The 17,257-nt window shown below is 38.3% G+C and overlaps 2 protein-coding genes and 1 long non-coding RNA gene across 14 annotated transcripts in view; all 3 read left to right on the forward strand.

The window, feature by feature from the left end:
• The first annotated feature begins 3,755 nt into the window (after positions 1-3,755).
• Positions 3,756-5,495, forward strand: LOC129756067 (Golgi to ER traffic protein 4 homolog). The gene is made up of 3 exons (XM_055752823.1): positions 3,756-3,915; positions 3,976-4,467; positions 4,533-5,495. Exons 2-3 carry the CDS (start codon positions 4,096-4,098, stop codon positions 5,199-5,201), a joined length of 1,041 nt encoding a protein of 346 aa, XP_055608798.1. The 5' UTR covers positions 3,756-3,915; positions 3,976-4,095; the 3' UTR covers positions 5,202-5,495.
• A 547-nt stretch (positions 5,496-6,042) lies between these two features.
• On the forward strand, positions 6,043-7,098 carry LOC129739970 (uncharacterized). Of its 2 annotated transcripts, XR_008736046.1 has the most exons (3): positions 6,066-6,148; positions 6,216-6,548; positions 6,623-7,098. It is a non-coding gene; the product is annotated as an uncharacterized LOC129739970 (long non-coding RNA). The 2 variants fall into 2 exon arrangements; XR_008736045.1 differs by having other exon boundaries at positions 6,043-6,548.
• A 1,676-nt stretch (positions 7,099-8,774) lies between these two features.
• The window catches only part of LOC129738025 (protein phosphatase Slingshot), an 83,275-nt gene continuing 74,792 nt past the window's right edge, over positions 8,775-17,257 (forward strand). For 3 of the 11 annotated variants that reach the window (XM_055729215.1, XM_055729273.1, XM_055729268.1), the window contains exon 1: positions 8,775-9,133. The gene's annotated coding sequence lies outside the window, so the exon portion shown is untranslated. The other 8 variants (XM_055729251.1, XM_055729222.1, XM_055729227.1 and 5 more) reach the window with 8 other exon arrangements.

Genomic DNA, 17,257 nt, shown 5'->3' on the forward strand with positions numbered 1-17,257 from the left:
TAAAAAGATCCAGAGTATTAAAACCAACAATAAAGACATTATCAATCATACTAGTAGTGACATGAACGAATACTTTGCGTCCAATTTCACAACTGATATCTCACATCTTCCAATCCTTCCTGACAACCAAAATGGTTTTCAGTTCGCTGCAATCGTAATCGGTGATATTACTAAAGCTATCTACTCAATCAAATCTAATGCTATTGGCCCTCAAGGTGTTCCTCAAGGATCAATTTTAGGACCAATACTCTTCTCCATGTTTATCAACGACCTTCCGACGGTGTGCAGAAATTGCAACATACATATGTTTGCAGATGATGTCCAAGTTTATTTTTCTTCGGCTAGATCCCAAGCAGACTTCATCCTCGATAGCATGAATTACGACCTAGCAAATATCCATAGACGGTCTATAAAAAATCAACTTCCAATCAACAGCGCCAAAACTAAGGCTATGCTATTCCCATCATCCTACAACACCTCAAATCTACCGCCTCTTAAAATTGGGAACGACATTATCTCTTACGTTGAAAAAGCTACCAATCTAGGCGTTGTAATCCAAAATAATTTTCAATGGACTTCGTTTGTTAACGTTCAGTGCTCTAAAATATATTGTACGTTGCGTATGCTTAGATTAACCTCATACTTCTTACCAGTCAATGCAAAGCTAATGTTGGTTAAAGCACTCATAGTTCCACATTTTGTGTTTGGCGCTGAGCTTCTAGTAGGTGCTCCTTTGACTATAATGAACCGATTAAAAATTGCTCTACATAGTTGCGTTCGTTTTGTATATAATCTTTCTCGCTATCACGGAGTGAGTCACCATCAATCGCATATACTGGGCACTTCGTTTAATAATTTTTACCAATTAAGATCTAGTATCTTCTTCTATAAGATTATTCAATCGAGATGTCCTTCTTATATATTTGATAAACTTATCCGCCTCAGAAGTAATCGTCTAATCCATTATACAATTCCGCGACATTACACTGAAAGCTATAGTAAAACTGTTATTGTCAGGGGCATTGCTGTTTGGAATCATCTTCCAAACAGTATTAAAAATTCAAACTCATTAAATGTGTTTAGACGGGAGTGTCATATCTTTTTCAATGGGGGGGACCAGAAAATTTTTTTTTTCACTAAGTAACAGAAGAGAATTATAGATTAAGATAGATCTGTTTCTTTAACTACTAAATACTAAGTGTAGTGATTTGAAAAGGCATTGAATTACCTTATACTACATGTTGAAAATAAATAAATAAATAAATAAATAAACACGGATTTGAAATATGATTGAGGTTCCGAATTTTCGTTGGTCTAGTGAGATTTTAAGTGACCGCCAGATGTTTCAACGATCCGCAAATGAAACTCGGTCTTTTCTGATCTTTCTCAATCTGTGAATTCGTGAAACTGTAAGAATTTTCTTCGATGACTTCCCTCGACTTGGTCTTTCCGACGTTGCACAGTGGTCCGAAAGGGCTAAAAGTCGAACTTTTTTCGTGGCGCCGCTGCCTTTCATCTTATCTCTTAAGTGTTTTCAGAACATTTGCTTCTTGAAACATGCTTCATAATTTGAAAGCATCAAAATTAATCAAAGTCCACTATAAAAAAAATTGAAAATTTTATTTCAAAAGCTCTATTTACTTATACTACAAAGTTATAGAATACGTGAAAATGTGAAACTTTGTTAAATACATCAAAACTCTATCTCTTTTCAAAGCAGAGTTATAAAGGTTTATTTTGAAAGTTATTTAAAGTTAGTTTCTTAAACTTAACTATAGTAAGATGAGGATTTACATAAATAAGAGGTTCTGAACATTTGTTGGGGCATTCAAATCAAACGTTTTGCACAAGATTTTAGTTTTCTACGACGTTTCCTAGCCAACTTATTGCAACTTTAAAGGGTTATTATTATTATTAATATTTATTAAAGACCCTTTAACAATTGTCATTCGGGTCAAGAACTTTAAAGGGTGATACGATCAGAATTTGGTCAATATCAACTTGACGCATTTCTTTCAATTTTGCATTTAAAAAACCTGAACACCCCTCATTTTGAAGGTGTGTGTGTGTGTGTGTGTGTGTGTGTGTGTGTGTGTGTGTGTGTGTGTGTGTGTGTGTGTGTGTGTGTGTGTGTGTGTGTGTGTGTGTGTGTGTGTGTGTGTGTGTGTGTGTGTGTGTGTGTGTGTGTGTGTGTGTGTGTGTGTGTGTGTGTGTGTGTGTGTGTGTGTGTGTGTGTAAATTGTTGCTCCAATTTTGATTTTGGAATTCACTCTTCAGTTGTCAAAATACCGTCCAAGGGAGAAGAGCAGCGTATCAAAATTTTGCTCGCGCATCGCAAAAATCCGAGCTACTCGCACGCAAAGCTGGCAAAATCGGTAAAAGTTGCCAAATCAACCGTTACAAATGTAATTAAAGTGTTTGGGGAACGTTTATCGACAACCAGGAAGTCTGGATCGGGGGAAATCGAAAACCGGAAGCCGCTGAGACGACAAAGGGAGTTGCCGGTGTTTCAAGCGAAACCCTAACCTCTCTCTCCAAGATGCCGCAAATAAGCTGGATGTATCGTCTACAACCGTGGATCGAGCCAAGAAGGTAGTTAATCCAAATCGCGATGATAAACAAAATACGACGGCCAAAGCGCGATCCCGGAGGCTGTACACGACGATGCTGACGAAGTTTGACTGCGTGGTAATGGACGACGAAACCTACGTCAAAGCCGACTACAAGCAGCCTCCGGGACAGGAGTTTTATACGGCAAAAGGAAGGGGAAAGGTAGCAGATATGAAGCACATGAAACTGTCAAAGTTCGCGAAGAAATATCTGGTTTGGCAAGCCATCTGTACCTGTGGCTTGAAAAGCAGCATTTTCATAGCTTCCGGGACTGTCAACCAGAAATTTACGTGAAAGAGTGTTTGAATAAACGTCTGCTGCCTTTCCTGGAGAAACACGGTTGTTCCGTACTGTTTTGGCCGGATTTGGCATCTTGCCATTACGGTAAAAAGGCCATGAAGTGGTACGCCGCCAACAACGTGCAGGTTGTTCCTAAGGACAAGAACCCTCCCAACACGCCAGAGCTCTGCCCAATTGAGAAACACTGGGCTATTGTCAAGCGGAACCTAAAGAAGACCAAAAAACTGCTAAGGACGAGCTGCAGTTCAAGGCAAACTGGCGAAAAAGGTGGACAAGGTGGCTATACAAAATCTGATGGCAGGGGTTAAGCGTAAGGCACGGCCATTCGGATTTGGAAAAGCGGAAGCCTAACTGAATATTTTTCCTGAATTTTATACTAATTTAACTTTAAAAAGAAATTTGATTTCATTTTTTAAATAAACGATTTCACCGATTTACACGCGTTTTCCCTCGACCAAATTTTGACCGTATCACCCTTTATTCGCAATGATCAGTCCAACGTTTGAGCTGATCTGTTCGACCTGTCAATAGCTGACCTGCTCGGTCTTTCAGCGGCATTCGAGGATTAGTTCTTGCACAATTAAGGCGGCAGGTAATGTGATACAGAACTCGAAAATTTCCATTTTGGTGGCAGTTATTTCTCCCTTTTTGACTACGGAGTTTATCTCGCCTAAAAGCTCGTTTAAATGCCTTTTCCTTGCTCTTCAAGAAACAAACTCACATATGCATTTATAATTTTTCAAATGCTTTGAGTTCCATTCAAATTTGGCGATTCTCGAATAACCGTGAACCGAAAACCCACCCCAAAGAAGAACGTCATCGAAAATGCTGCCAGTTTTTTAATGCCAAAATTCTCCGATATTTTCTCTTGCGCTGTTACTGCGATGTGATGGTGGTGCTCTCGAAGATTCGTAATTTCGTACTTTTATGATTAATTTCACCAATTTGCTAGAGGAAATTTTCAAACCTAAGGTATACTAAGTCCAATGGATTCTTCACCATAAGGTAGGTACACATCTCAACGCAATTAGAATTCGATTTTCAACGATTACGGTTTATTTTTAGTCACGAAGAAAAACGGGGCATAACAAAACAGTGCGTGGTAAAAATCGATATCGATCATCCGAGCGAGCCGAACCGAGTAAACGTAGGCAAATTATTTTCGGGACCCCTTTAGGAAGAATTATGGCAACGGCAAAGGCTGCTCCCACCGTTCCGAATGTGCCCGGTGCACGGGGAGTTGCCCGGGTGCTAGCCAAGCTGGAATCGTCTCTGGAGTCCGGCAACTACTACGAAGCCCACCAGATGTACAGGACCCTGTACTTCCGGTATCTGTCCCAGCGGAAGTACGACGAGCTGCTGGATTTGCTGTACAAGGGCGCGCTGACACTGTTGAACCACGACCAACAAACGAGCGGTACCGATTTGGGATTGCTGATAGTAGATACCCTGGAGAAGGCCGGGAAGGAAGCAGAAGACGCCGAAAAGTGGATGCACAAGATTGCGATGTTGCTCAGCAAAATCCAGCCCAATGTGGTCGAACGGGAAACGCTTTTGGTAGGTGGCTGGAGTTGAAATTTTCCTGATTAAATTTAAATAACAGAGAATTCTTCTCGTTTTAGGTCAAAGCAGTTAAGTGGAGTGCCACTGTGTCCAAGTCACAGGTAGGGCATCCGTTGATGCACAAGTTGATAGCCCAGATTATGTGGAACGATGGAAACTTGGCTCAGGCTAGACATCACTTCCTGCTCTCGAAGGATGGCAGCGGCTGCGGACACATGCTGATTCAGTTGAGCCAGACCAAAGGATTCCCCTCGGAGATGGACCTCTTCGTGGCACAGGTCATACTGCAGCAGCTCTGCCTGAAAGAAACGTCCACGGCGGCGGAAACGTTTGCCACCTACACTCGATACCATCCGAAGATCGCGTGTACCGAGCCGCCATTTATAACGCCGCTGTTAAACTTTCTGTTCTTCCTGCTGCGGGCTATCGAAGCCAATCAGCGCAAGCTGGTGGTCTTTCGGACCCTATGCGATCTGTACAAGCCTTCGCTGGAACGGGATCCCTCCTACGAGAAGTATCTGCAGAAGATCGGAATGATATTCTTCGGCGCAACGCAACCGCAACGGGCACAGCAGGACAGTATGGGCGGCATTTTCGGGGATCTACTAAATCAATTCTTCCAGGGATTGGATGAAGATCTGGAAGATGAACCAACGGCGTCCGGAAATCGCCGGACAGCAGCAGTTGCCGGTGCTTCATCACAGGCCGTCAAGGAAGAACTTGATTGAGAAACGACGGCGGCGGCGGCAATTGGGTTGGTTCAGCTCGTTTCCTTTTACGGCACACGCAGGTTGTTGGGTTGAGTTTGGGTAGGATTGAGAAGGGGGAAATCTTGATTATCGCGCCGGCGGTCGGGATAACCGCGGAAGCATTCATTGTGCATTGAACCAGATTTTAACGTCAAAGTTTTTCGTCGAAAGTAAATATTAATTATAACTAAATTGCAGATAACACAAGCTATTGTTTATTAAGCGAACACAAACACATACACACACACACACACAACACAATTGGGAAACAATAAAAAACAATTCCAAATAACAGCTTTGCGTTGGTTTTTTTTTGTTAGAAAAGAACATATCCGAGATTTTAGTGGAGCTAAACAATAAAGAATCCTATAAAAAAAATCCAGTATCTGAGAGCAAATATTCGACCTAACTTTTTTCAATGGGAAAAAAACTTTAAAATTTTTGAAGTTGGAAAAAGCTTAGCTCTGATGCTTGAAATGTTAAACATGAGACCTGAGGGATGACACATGAAACATGAGACTTGAGCCATGAAATCTGAGACAGCAATCAGTTGCAATTAACCAAGAACAAATAAGTGCTAATTCACCAAGATAACAGCTTCGTTATGAATGGAACCAATCAGGGCAAGTGCATTTTTACCTCAAGGGCCCTATCAGCTCTATACGCCACGATGGGATGTGAATTGTTAGACTGAAAAAAACGAAGGAAGTGAAATGCCTGTACCTGCTGGCTGCACGCTTCAGCAATAAGACATACACATATGCTAGGGGAAGATAGCTCTTATCAGAGCCCGTGTTTTCGCGCTACTTGCAGAAGATGAACGATTGCATCTTTGTGTCGTATGTCGCAATAGTCTGACTGAAGGTCTGCACCGAAATTTGCCACTTCAGTTTCCAGGCAGTGAGGTTGCAGTGTCGCATTTAAACGTGAAATTTTAAAATTTTTGTTTTGAAACTGATTTAATTTTAATTCGATTTTCGTTATCAATTTTAGAGAAAAAAAAAGTCAACTTCTAACTTTAAAAAAATTTAAATTAAAACTCGTTTAATATTCCCAATCCATTGGTAGCAATTGATAATTTGCTTTCCGAGTTTTCGTTATCTGATAGAACAAGTGGTGCCGCGACATCTCTGATTGGAACGGGTAAAATTCGTACGCCACTCGAAGAAGTAACAGATTGAGCGCGCGCTTCTAGTGGATTAACGAGCAAACCGGAGGATGACACTGCGCGACCGGAAGTACTCGGTCTCGCAGTCGGGCCGTTACAAGTCCCGGCCGAAAATTAGACCGGCGCTGAAGGAGGATCTATTCAATTCGGATGATCTGGTAAGTTCGATGAGCTGAGTGTGAGTAGAGAATGGCAAAAGTTGATGTCACCCTTATTTTGTTGATTTTTAAAGGGTGTCTCAAAGGAGAATTCTAAACCGGATCAACAACCTGTTCAAGAATCTACGGCAACAAACGGGAACAACGTAGGCTCCACTAATGGCAAAAAACTCAACTCGCAGAGGATAGTTTTTGAAACAGCACTATGAAGCTGGCTAAACAATTTGAGGAAGGAGAACTTAATCGTTATCGTTACTCGTGAAGTTGGAGGTAGCAACTTTGTGTCATCATTATTTTTATCTGTGATAGGACTTTTTATAATATATTTTAAGTTTTACCTTTAACTTGTAAATTACATGGTTGTGGTTCAGTTTTAAAATTTCAGTGATTGGAGGTTGTTATAGAGATTAAGAATAAAATTCATCCAGTTTTGCTTCCACAAATTCAAGCCGATCATGAATATAAGTACATCAATAAAGCTTGCGGGCGTCAATTCACAGATAAGGCTTACTTAAACACTGCACTTCAGTGGAATCGTCATAAAATAAAACAGTGTTGTAGTTGAAGAAGAGAATGAGAAATCCCTTAGCAGTTAAGCATAAGAACATTTAAATGTGTGTTCGTAAAACAATGTTATACAAAATTCAACCATTATTGAAAGAAATTTAACAATTACTTATTTACAGAGTGCTTGAATAAATTTATTCAAGCAGTAGGTAGTTAAATCGGTAAATAGAAACATTTTAATCTTTTGTGTCAACCAGTCATTTGAAAAAGCAACTCCCAAGGATCGTTTCTGGGTGTGCTTAGAGCTCCTATTTACCAGAACATTACCATTTGATCTTGAAATTATGGATTTTCTTAATCCATCCTTACTGGAGCTTCTCTAAGCAGCATTGCAAGTTACAGACCCTCGGAATAGTGAACTTACCTTTTCCACCTGGAAGTGAAAAAAGTAAAATTTTTTTTTTACTGAATGTAGTAGTATTGGCAATTTTTCTAATTATCTGAAAACTCTATGTTTTACATACATTTTTGCAAGTATTTCGCGTTTGATTTGGCCTGAAATATCATTTATCTAATTCCAAGAATATTAAATTTTATTGATTGTAAAAATAAGGAAACTGCTGAAGCGTTAAAGGAAAGCGAAGCCGTTAAAGATTACATTAAAATTCCAACCAAAAATCTGGATGAAAATTTGAAATGTTAACTCACCTCTTCACGGTGCTTTGCAATAGTTACCATCTTTCTCTATTCTTTCTAATTTCACTCACTAAACACACAGCAGTTTTAAAACGAAAGTTTCATGGTGAAATTCACGATAAACTTGAGAAAATTATCAGCGCGTCACGCAGACAAAATTTAAAATATCTGAGCGTTCCGGAAGTAAACAAAATTCTATGAAAAAACACGCTTCCGCAAAAATAGCTTGATGAGTGCGCGCATCACAGGGCTGGGTGACATTGCTTTGATCAAAATTTTTAATACAAAAAAGTGAAATTATATGTAATTGCGAAAAATTTTTTTTATCTGCTTTTGAAAGCTGAAATTGGAAAACCAATAATTAAGTGAATCGAAGCAAATGTTTCGTATAATTTGTAAGATTAAATATTTATCAAAGATTTGGCATTTATTTTGAGGACGACGAATCGAATCTTTCAAAAATAATGTTGAATGGTTGATATCAAAGACGCACTGAGCAAAGGCGCAAAAAAAATCGTCACTATGAGTTGAATCAGAACTGAATAACAGTAAAGATTCAGTGTAATATTTTAAACTATGCGGCCAGTTTATTCAGTTTTGTTTGATTAAAAAAAAAAAGAGTTCTCGCTATAACAACAAATGATTGAAAAAAGAATGATTCTTCGATGCTTATTCGTAACTAAATTTAGTACAGCATATCCATTATTTTTCTTTTATATAAAAATTTGCGCATTTAAATAATATATCACAATTCAGTTTTCTTGTTAAGTTATAAATCCAATATAAAATATTAGATTCTGAGCTATAACATTACATTAAGCGTAAACAATTGATGAATTTGCTTTCTTGTGATACCTATAGTTTTGATTAAGTTTTATTATTAAATTTTATTTTTAATTGGAAAAGTTCGATTGACCGTTCTCCAGTTTTCAAAAACAGGTCCAAATGAAATAGCGTGCTTGAATTAATTTTTTTTAAAAATTTGCTACACTCGAAAAAGAGTGTAGCAAAAAAACATCGCACCGAAAAAGTTTTTCGCGTTTGTGTTTTCAGAATGTTGTCGTCCGTTTCGGGAAAAACATTCTGAAGTTTTTATGCCAAAAAGTGTCCCCCTCGGTGTACTCGGTGGAGCTCCTTCCGACAAGGATCGCGGCGCGAGTGTCTTTCCGGTAGTTGGGAACAGTTTGTGAGAGCCTTTTGTTTATAGGGGTTGGTTCCATTTCCGCTGGGAAAATCTTTGTTTTTTTTTGGTGTTATGATTCGATGATTTTAACTGGAGCTGGATTCAATGAATGATTTTCCTCCCTCAAGTTATCCATACGGTTTAAAGAAATCTGAGAAACTTATTACGGCTACGCATCCTTTAATCACCACAAAAGAAGGTAAGACGCTTATTTTAAATAATAATTTGCCGTCGCTAATCGCAATATTGTCCTATTTGTATTATAATAAAATAATCATGATTCCGTATTTCTATAGAGGAGTGTGGAGTAGTTTGGCCACTTGTTTTATTTGCTCCATAACTTCTTATAATATAATATGAAATGAAAATGACAATATTGTTGTGATTTTCTACGTTTCTGGTAACGTTCTTTTGCCAACAATATTTATTTCTCCAAATTCTGACAGTTTAAAAATAAGGAAGTTTTTTTTATAAAATATGAAGAATTGTAAAGCGGGCCATAGACTTACAAAGGGTTTGTACAAATTCGATGATTCCACGACGATTGTTTTATTCTATGATCGCCCACATATGATACAAACATATTTCACACAAACGATTGCTGGGACAACTGCAACAGTAACAACAAAAACCCCCTCCACCACGGCTGGGGCTGAGTAAATGGCCTGAATTTTGTACAAACAGCACCATACACCATGCCACAGAAGGGGTTGTTTGTACAAAATATTTCGATCCCGACCGATTTCACTCAAACCGCTTAAGCGCGCTTGCGCGATCATTCAAGCAGTGCCATACATGATGCAAATCGTATTCACAGCTACAGAATTTCATCACATTTGCACAAATGTGGTGTGACTACACAACATTTGCACAAATGTGATGAAATTCGATAACAAAATCTTCGTTTCGAAATAAAAAAAAAAAAAAATATCTCATTTGATACAAACAGCTATTCATCCTGCCTCAATTTGCTCGCTTGGAAAGTCTTTCATTGTAACTCTAAAGCTTTCATTTCAATTTACATCAGGCACGGTTCAGTGGAAGCGTGCACTCTTCTCAACCGCGGCAGGTCGAAGTTCGAATCTCCTGGGTGTACCCACACTTTAAGAGTTGTGCAAGCTTGAAACGATATATGAAAGTTCGAACATTGCGTACAAGTTCTTGAGTCCAAAGCTAAATCCCAAAAAAACATGCTTCGGAAAAAAGACTGTAAATCAGCTACGGGATGCTCAAAAAAATTTCACTTAGTTTCCAAGAAAGCTGAAGTTAGAAGATATACGTTGCACATAAGTTAGTATTTTAAAAGAAAAATTAAGATCATGAACACAAAAAATGAAAAAAGTGGTGTAAAACCGTACTTTACAATCAATGAACCATCAAAATTGTCACTCCAGATGAACTTTGAAAAGAGGATTGAAAAGTTGACGTAATTTGGCACGTTTTTGCATTTTCAGATTGTCTAAATACGAGACACAGAATTTTTGACGAACTTTCAAAGGTATCTGTTTTTCAAACTTTTTGTCAATTTCCCTTTTTTCAGATTTTCTTGCACTAAAATACAAATTTGCACTGGATTTTGAATATATTAACTCAAGATTTCCGCATTAAATTTACATTCACCAAAAATTCAATTTCATACCGATTCTAGTTACATGCATGATAGTTTGAGTACAAGGCAGGAGGAACTGCAAAATTGCATACAAGTACTTGAGTTCAAAGTGAACATTGCATGAAAGGCCTGTATACAAGATCTAAATTTTTTGGTCTTTTTCGATGGTTAATATCCTATCTGATTGAGTTATCATGTATTGTTATCAATATCATGCTATCAAATGGTGATGTAATTTACCCAAGCAACCTTAAAAAGGTTCAATAGAAGCTTAATCAGCTAACATTTCTGTCTGAAAAGAATGCTAATCAGCCCAAAATTTAAGTTCTTAAAGCTACTTTGAAGTTCGTTTAGGTGGCTGTAGAGAATGCTATTCAGCTTCTGAGAGAATGTCAAAAAAATTTTACGTACTGAAAAAAAAATCCGGTTGACAGATTGCTCTGACCATACCAGCTCATGTTGAAACACTGTTCAAAGCTGTATTTAAACTACCGATTTTTTTGTTGCTTTTTTAGAGAAACTTTTGGCGTATTTTTTTTTGATTCCGGATTTGGCTCTGAAACCGTCAGAATAAAAAAGCAAGTTTCGGGTTTCGAGTTATTCCATACGTAGGTGTGCGTGAGAACGAGCGCAATGTTTACATGCAGCTGTCATTTTGTTCTCCCTTCTGGATTTCTTCATTCGGTTCTTCACATCCGGATTGCCGTTTTTCGTGTCCGGATTGCACTGGACTGCAGATAGTACGATTTTGCTTGGCTGAGAGGTTCAAAATCGCGGCAATAATCATTTGCCCGTTCATTATTTCAACTGTTTTGTTTTCAGCCAAAAACAGCTGTTTAATGTTTTGACAACAACGTTGAGAGTATTGGTGAACTTCTCGCAAAACTGACTTTTTTCTCAGGGCGACTCCGTCCCTTTTTCGAGCGAACCTAGGTTGCCTCTCGAGCAATAAATGAGCACGATGACAGCAGTTAGAGCGAACCTAGGTTGCCTCTAGTTTGCCTCCAGGTGAAAAAAAATACGGTATTTGGCAGCTGAAGTTTAAGTATTTTTTTTTTCTATTGAAGGACTTTCAATGGATCAAATAATAAACACAAAATCTTGGAATCATAGGTTTTATTTATTTATTTAATCGTACCTTTTCTTATTAGTCGAGCAGCTCGAACCACATAAAGCTCTGCCGGAGTGTCTTCAGGACACCGGTCTTGGCCAAAATTACAGCTTCTTCAGGCTCCATCCATAACGGGCTTTCCGACCCAGGACCAATCGATCGATGATGCTGTTGAAAGATAGTTATTTTATTCTCCTTTGGATGGTAAACATTTTGAGAAACTGGGTCTTCCGTGGCTATCACGAACAGAAAATTTGATAAAAGTTTTCAATTTTATGGATTGTGATGTAAACAACCCTTAAAAATTGACAGCTGTTGTCAAAAATGTTTGACAATTCGCTTGAAAATTACCTAATGGTTCAAGATGTGAACTTGTTGGTTCGTTAGAAAGTTCGTTGCAGACGCACGATTCCTTTGAAATGCGTATGTGAAGACAAGCCGCATAGGAATCGCTTAGAAGTTCCGTTATCGACTTTTTTACCCTTCAGAAGGCGCTTAAAGTTTCTGGGTAACTTATATGCAACATAGGCCCGTAAAAGTCCCAAAACACCTTTTCTCAGCCAAAAGTGAACTTGGAAATTGCATGTTTAAGTAAGGATGCGACTTTTGGTTGCTTGGGTAGTTATTCTTGCATGAACTTTTTTATATAATTTGAGATTTTTTAACATCCAACGAGTGCTAAATTATTCCTCATTGGTAGGAGAAAAATGAATATCAAAATATTTCATCTTGATATATCTAATTTTTCTTTTTTTTTCTTCTGATCGGGAATGGGAAGCAGTCTGACTGTCACTTCGATCTTGAACTACCATAACTTTTTCCTGGGATAATATTTTTTGTTAAAAAATTCTGCGTTAGATAGATCAACCGTAACACTATTATTTCACCATGTTTGAGCTTTCTAAAGCGTATTTATTTATCAAACTGCAGAAACGGCACATCGCTTATTATTGAAATTTTGTTGACTGATTGTTGAAATATAAAGTACCTACTATCAATTGGATAAAAAATTACGCGAGGTACAAGGCATGAACAAAAAAACGCGATTTCTATAGAATTTTTGACGAAAGTTTCCATTTGAAATTTATATTTTATGTTCAACAACCAATAAATCTATTTCAATCAAAAACTTTAAAAATATCTTGAAATCCTGATTTTAAAATACCAACCAATCATGCTTTTCAATTCTCCTTTTCGCAATTGCTTTTGTCAGACATTTTATTGACTGATTTGTGGATGGAAAAGATACCCGATCAGAAGGGAAAAAAATTATGTCGAGATGAGTTATTTTTAAACTAAATTTCTTCAACCGAAATGAGTTATAATTCAGTACTCGTAGGATATTAAAAAATATCTCAAATTATATCAAGAAATCTATACGATCATAGGTAAATTATATCAGTTTTTGATATGTTCATATCCGGGACTGTATGTATTTCGTTAAGAGATGTTAGAATTATTAATTTAATATGCTGCTGATCGGATTAGCCGAACATCAATTGAGCCATCCGGCAAGTTAGCTTGTAAGCGAGTCAGTAGTTCAGTAACTTAGCAACTTAAACAAATCAGAAAACAAGCAAGTTAGCAAGTCATAATGTAAGCAAGCTAGAAAATAAATAGATCAGCAAATTAGCAAGTCTGTATGGCAACAAGTTAGCAAGTCTGCAATCATTAAGTCAACAAGTTAGTGTGATATTCGATTTCAAGTTTACGATGCCACAGTTAGCATTTCAGCAAGTCATTCATTCAGCAAGACGTCAAGTCAGTATATCTGCTGGTAAGCAAGATACCATGTTACCAAGTAAGGAACTCAGCCAGTAAATCATTCATAAAGTCGTCAAATTGAAAAGTCAGCTATTTGGCAAGTCAGCCTTCAGCAATTCTACAAGGAATACAACAAATACAAAAGTTTAGCAAATCGGCAAGCCAACTAGTCAGCATGACACAAAGTAAGCAAGTCATGAATTCAGTAAGTCAACAATTCATGTAAATCGTCAAGTAAGTACGGAAGTTACCAAATAATCAACTCAGCAAGTCAGCAGTTCAGAGAGTCATCTATTTGACTAGGGAGCATTTCAGCAATTCAGCATCAGCATCAGCAAGTCAGAAAATTACCAATTCAGCAAGTCAGCATGACAACATGTGCAAGCCACAGAATCAGTAAGTCAAAAAGATAGAATTTCAGCAAGTCGTCAATTCAACGAAAAGCAACTTTGTAAGCAAGTAAGCATATTCAGCAGTTCAGCAAGTTGGCAAATCAACGATTCAGCAGGTCTACAAGCCAACGAATGAACAATTTAACAATCCAGAAAACTAATGAGTAGATTAGGATATAAATCAGCAAATCATCTGTTCCGTAACTTACCCAAGAAGCATTTTGGCTGCTTAAGAACCGCAATTTGCTGAACAAAAGCTGAGCTAAAGCATAATTGCTGCTTCAGCTTACTGGCTGAATAAAGACGAACTGTGATCATGTTTTAGCGTTTTAAGAAGTCTAAGTGCAGCCAATGGGAGAAGTTGGAGAGTTGTTCCTATAAAACTTTTTCAGCCATTGTTCAACCATTCGCTTCCATTAGAATTTTACAGACTGCCCAACAAACACTTTCTTGCTGAATAAATGCTAGAAAATATCGTAGTTCATTTTTCGATCAGCAATCAGGCTGAAAGAAGAAATCAAAAATTCACAAATTCACGTGTCTGCAGTCTTTAATCATCTTGATTTGAGAAGTTATTCAGCAAACGTCAATTGACGAATCAACCCAAAAACAACAAAAAAACAAAAATAGCAATGTCTGCCCGATGTTTGGCACTTTTTCTCCTCTCTGTTGTTTTTTTTTTTCGTTTCAACTGCCTCGAACTTAGAACCTTCGGCTTTTTGGTTGCATGCCGTATTACGCAGAACCAATCATTAAGTCTGCGGTGCGATGGTAATTTGTTGTTCTTAAGAGACCAAATTGCCTCTCAACCGAAGATTTTTATTTATAATAGGTGTGGGAGAAATGATCTTTTTTAATTTTGGGCACCAGTAATCGAACTTTTGAGAAAATCTACTATCCATTTCAAAATCAAGCTGAATTATAAATTATACAAAATGGCATTGAACAAGGAAAACAAAAATTCCTTCTGATTTCAATCTAGCCGCCATCATGCATGATAGTTTTACCACAGTTCACAGTCTGTCAAATTCCAATGGTAGCGAATGGTTGAACAAAGGCTGAAAAAGTGTTATAGAAACAGCTCTGTAACTTCTCCAATTAGCTGCACTAAGACTTCTGTAAACGCTGAAACATGTTTACAGTTTGTCTTTATTCAGCTTGTAAATTGAAGCAGCAATTATGCTTAAGCTCAGCTTTTGTGCAGCAAATTGCGGTTCTTAAGCAGCCAAAATGATTATTGGGTGTGAACTGTGGTAAAACTACCATGCATGATGGCGGCTAGATTGAAATGAGAGGAGAATTTTTGTTCTCCTTATTCAATGCCATTTTTGATAATTTCTAATTCAGCTTGATTTTGTTTTTTTTTGTGGATTGATCCGTCAATTGACGTTTAATGACGTTTTCTGAATAACTTCTCCAAATCAAGATAATTAAAGGCTGAAGACACGTCATTTGGTGAATTTTTGAGGCCTTCCTTCAGCCAGATTGCTGATTAAAAATTCAACCACGATATTTGTTCAGCGTTTATTCAGCAAGAAAGTGTTTATTGGGTATAGTTAGCGAGTCAACCGTTCTGTAAATCAGTGTAAAACTAGTCAGCAGATTAGGAAAGATATCAGTAAGTTTGCGTTTCAGCAATTCAGCGAATCAGCAAGTCGTATAGTTAGCAAATTGCCAAGTTATTCAGCTTTGAATGCATATTTTGAGTCGTAATATGCCTTTTAGATAGTTGGATCATTTTTAATTTTTAGGAAAAAAATAAAAACAAACATAGACCCTTTCGAAAAAAAAGAACAACAAAACAAACATCGAATTTGACGTTCTTCTGTCATCGCTGTTTTGATTTCCGTGACAGCAACCTAAAGTTTGTTAGTTGATGTGTGTCTGATGGTGTTTTTTTTCGGTGTAGGTGCGAGAGTGCGCTCCTGTTTTTGTGGTGTTTGGTGTTTCTCATTTCTCGCATATGATGTCACAGTGTTTGTGTGTTCTGTCACCATTCAGTCAGAGCCTCTCTCTCACCACTGTCCTGTCATTCACCGTTCGTGTGGTGCGGTACGGTGCGGCTGGCTCTGCCAGGCTTGTCTCAATTTGGTGCCGTTTTCGCAATAGCAGATTTTATTTGAATTTATACTTTTTCTTATTTTGTTGGTGTGTGGTGCTGTTGGGTCTTTCTCGACATTTTGTATACTGTGACTGCTGGTGAGTGAGGTTCATAGCCTAGCTAGCTCTAGTGTGGATCGCTCCACGGTTGTTCAGTGAATAAACGAGTGGTTGGGTCAGACCAGACTAGACCTATGTTGTAGGTCCGCTTTTCATATCTTCTTGTTGGTTCAATGATTGCGGTGGCCATCAACCAGCAACCCCCAATGGATGGATGGGCTCTTCTGCGTGAATCGAAATCAACCACCATTCAACTCGGCGGCCTGCCTGCTGCAACACAAGAAGGTTGAATTGAACTGCTGCTCTGCTGAGAAGAAGCACTGGGAGGGACTGGTATGGTAGTTCAAAACTGGTAATAGCACTGAAAGGTAGCAGATTATTTTCCAAGGATATAGTGAAGTGATTCTTCGGGTGTTTTATTTATTTTTTTTGTGTGGTGTCTATAATTTGTTCTTTTATTCGGATTGTCTGGCCAGTTTTCGTTTTGGGAAGGGGATCCACAATCCGAGGGGTTGGCCATGTAAGTGTGCAGATTTTTTTTCGGTTCATTTTCAATGCTGGTTATTTTTTTTTTTATTTTAGTTTCACCGCGAGTGAAGGGTAGCGGAGAATGAACGGTGTAGAATGCCTTGTAAGGATGGAAGTTCGAAAAAGTAACCATCTCACAATAATGGTGGATGTGATTATAGTCTGAGTCTGAAAGGCTGGAAATGGTGTCAATAGTCGGGGGGCTCTCGGGAATCGTGCATGTTGGACAAAAGTGATAGGGGTTTGACGAACCAAGGAATGATGGGATTGAAGAAAACAACAGCTTAGCTGATCATGATGGCGACCCCATCATCGACGGTCGATTGGAAGTGAAGAAAAAGTCTGCCAGCGATCGAAAGGCACTGAGTTATGTGGGAAGGAAAACCGTAAGGTGAGGGAAAAGGGGCCTTTCGCGATTATTAATCCCTGAGCGAAAGAAAAACTAGTTTCCCTGCTTGTGCTTGTCCCCTATCACGAAGGAACGAAGAAAGTAACACTTTTCCCTATCGTCGTCAGTCGGCCTCAGTCGAAAGATAGTGATTCATTGCAACAAAAAAGTGAATGGGGGGAATAAACGAAGTCCACATCCGTGTGCTCTGAAGATAAGCTCAAAAGCTCGATATCACCTGCCTCGGTAGACGAATGGGAAGTTTCCCTTTTACCCTGCCTAACGGGTTGATTAAGGTTGGGAACGAAATAACCTGAAAATAGGAAAAATCACATTTCCAGTCGACAGAGTGATTACACTCTGAGAACACT

The sequence above is a fragment of the Uranotaenia lowii genome, chromosome 1 (assembly GCF_029784155.1).
Source record: "Uranotaenia lowii strain MFRU-FL chromosome 1, ASM2978415v1, whole genome shotgun sequence".
Lineage (NCBI taxonomy): Eukaryota > Metazoa > Arthropoda > Insecta > Diptera > Culicidae > Uranotaenia > Uranotaenia lowii.

Excerpts from the sequence above, each read along its gene's own strand:
- LOC129756067 (XM_055752823.1), top strand. The coding sequence starts at position 4,096 with ATGGCAACGGCAAAGGCTGCTCCCACCGTTCCGAATGTGCCCGGTGCA. Across the intron at positions 4,468-4,532 it reads TCGAACGGGAAACGCTTTTG|GTCAAAGCAGTTAAGTGGAG; the intron begins GTAGGTGGCTGG and ends TTCTCGTTTTAG.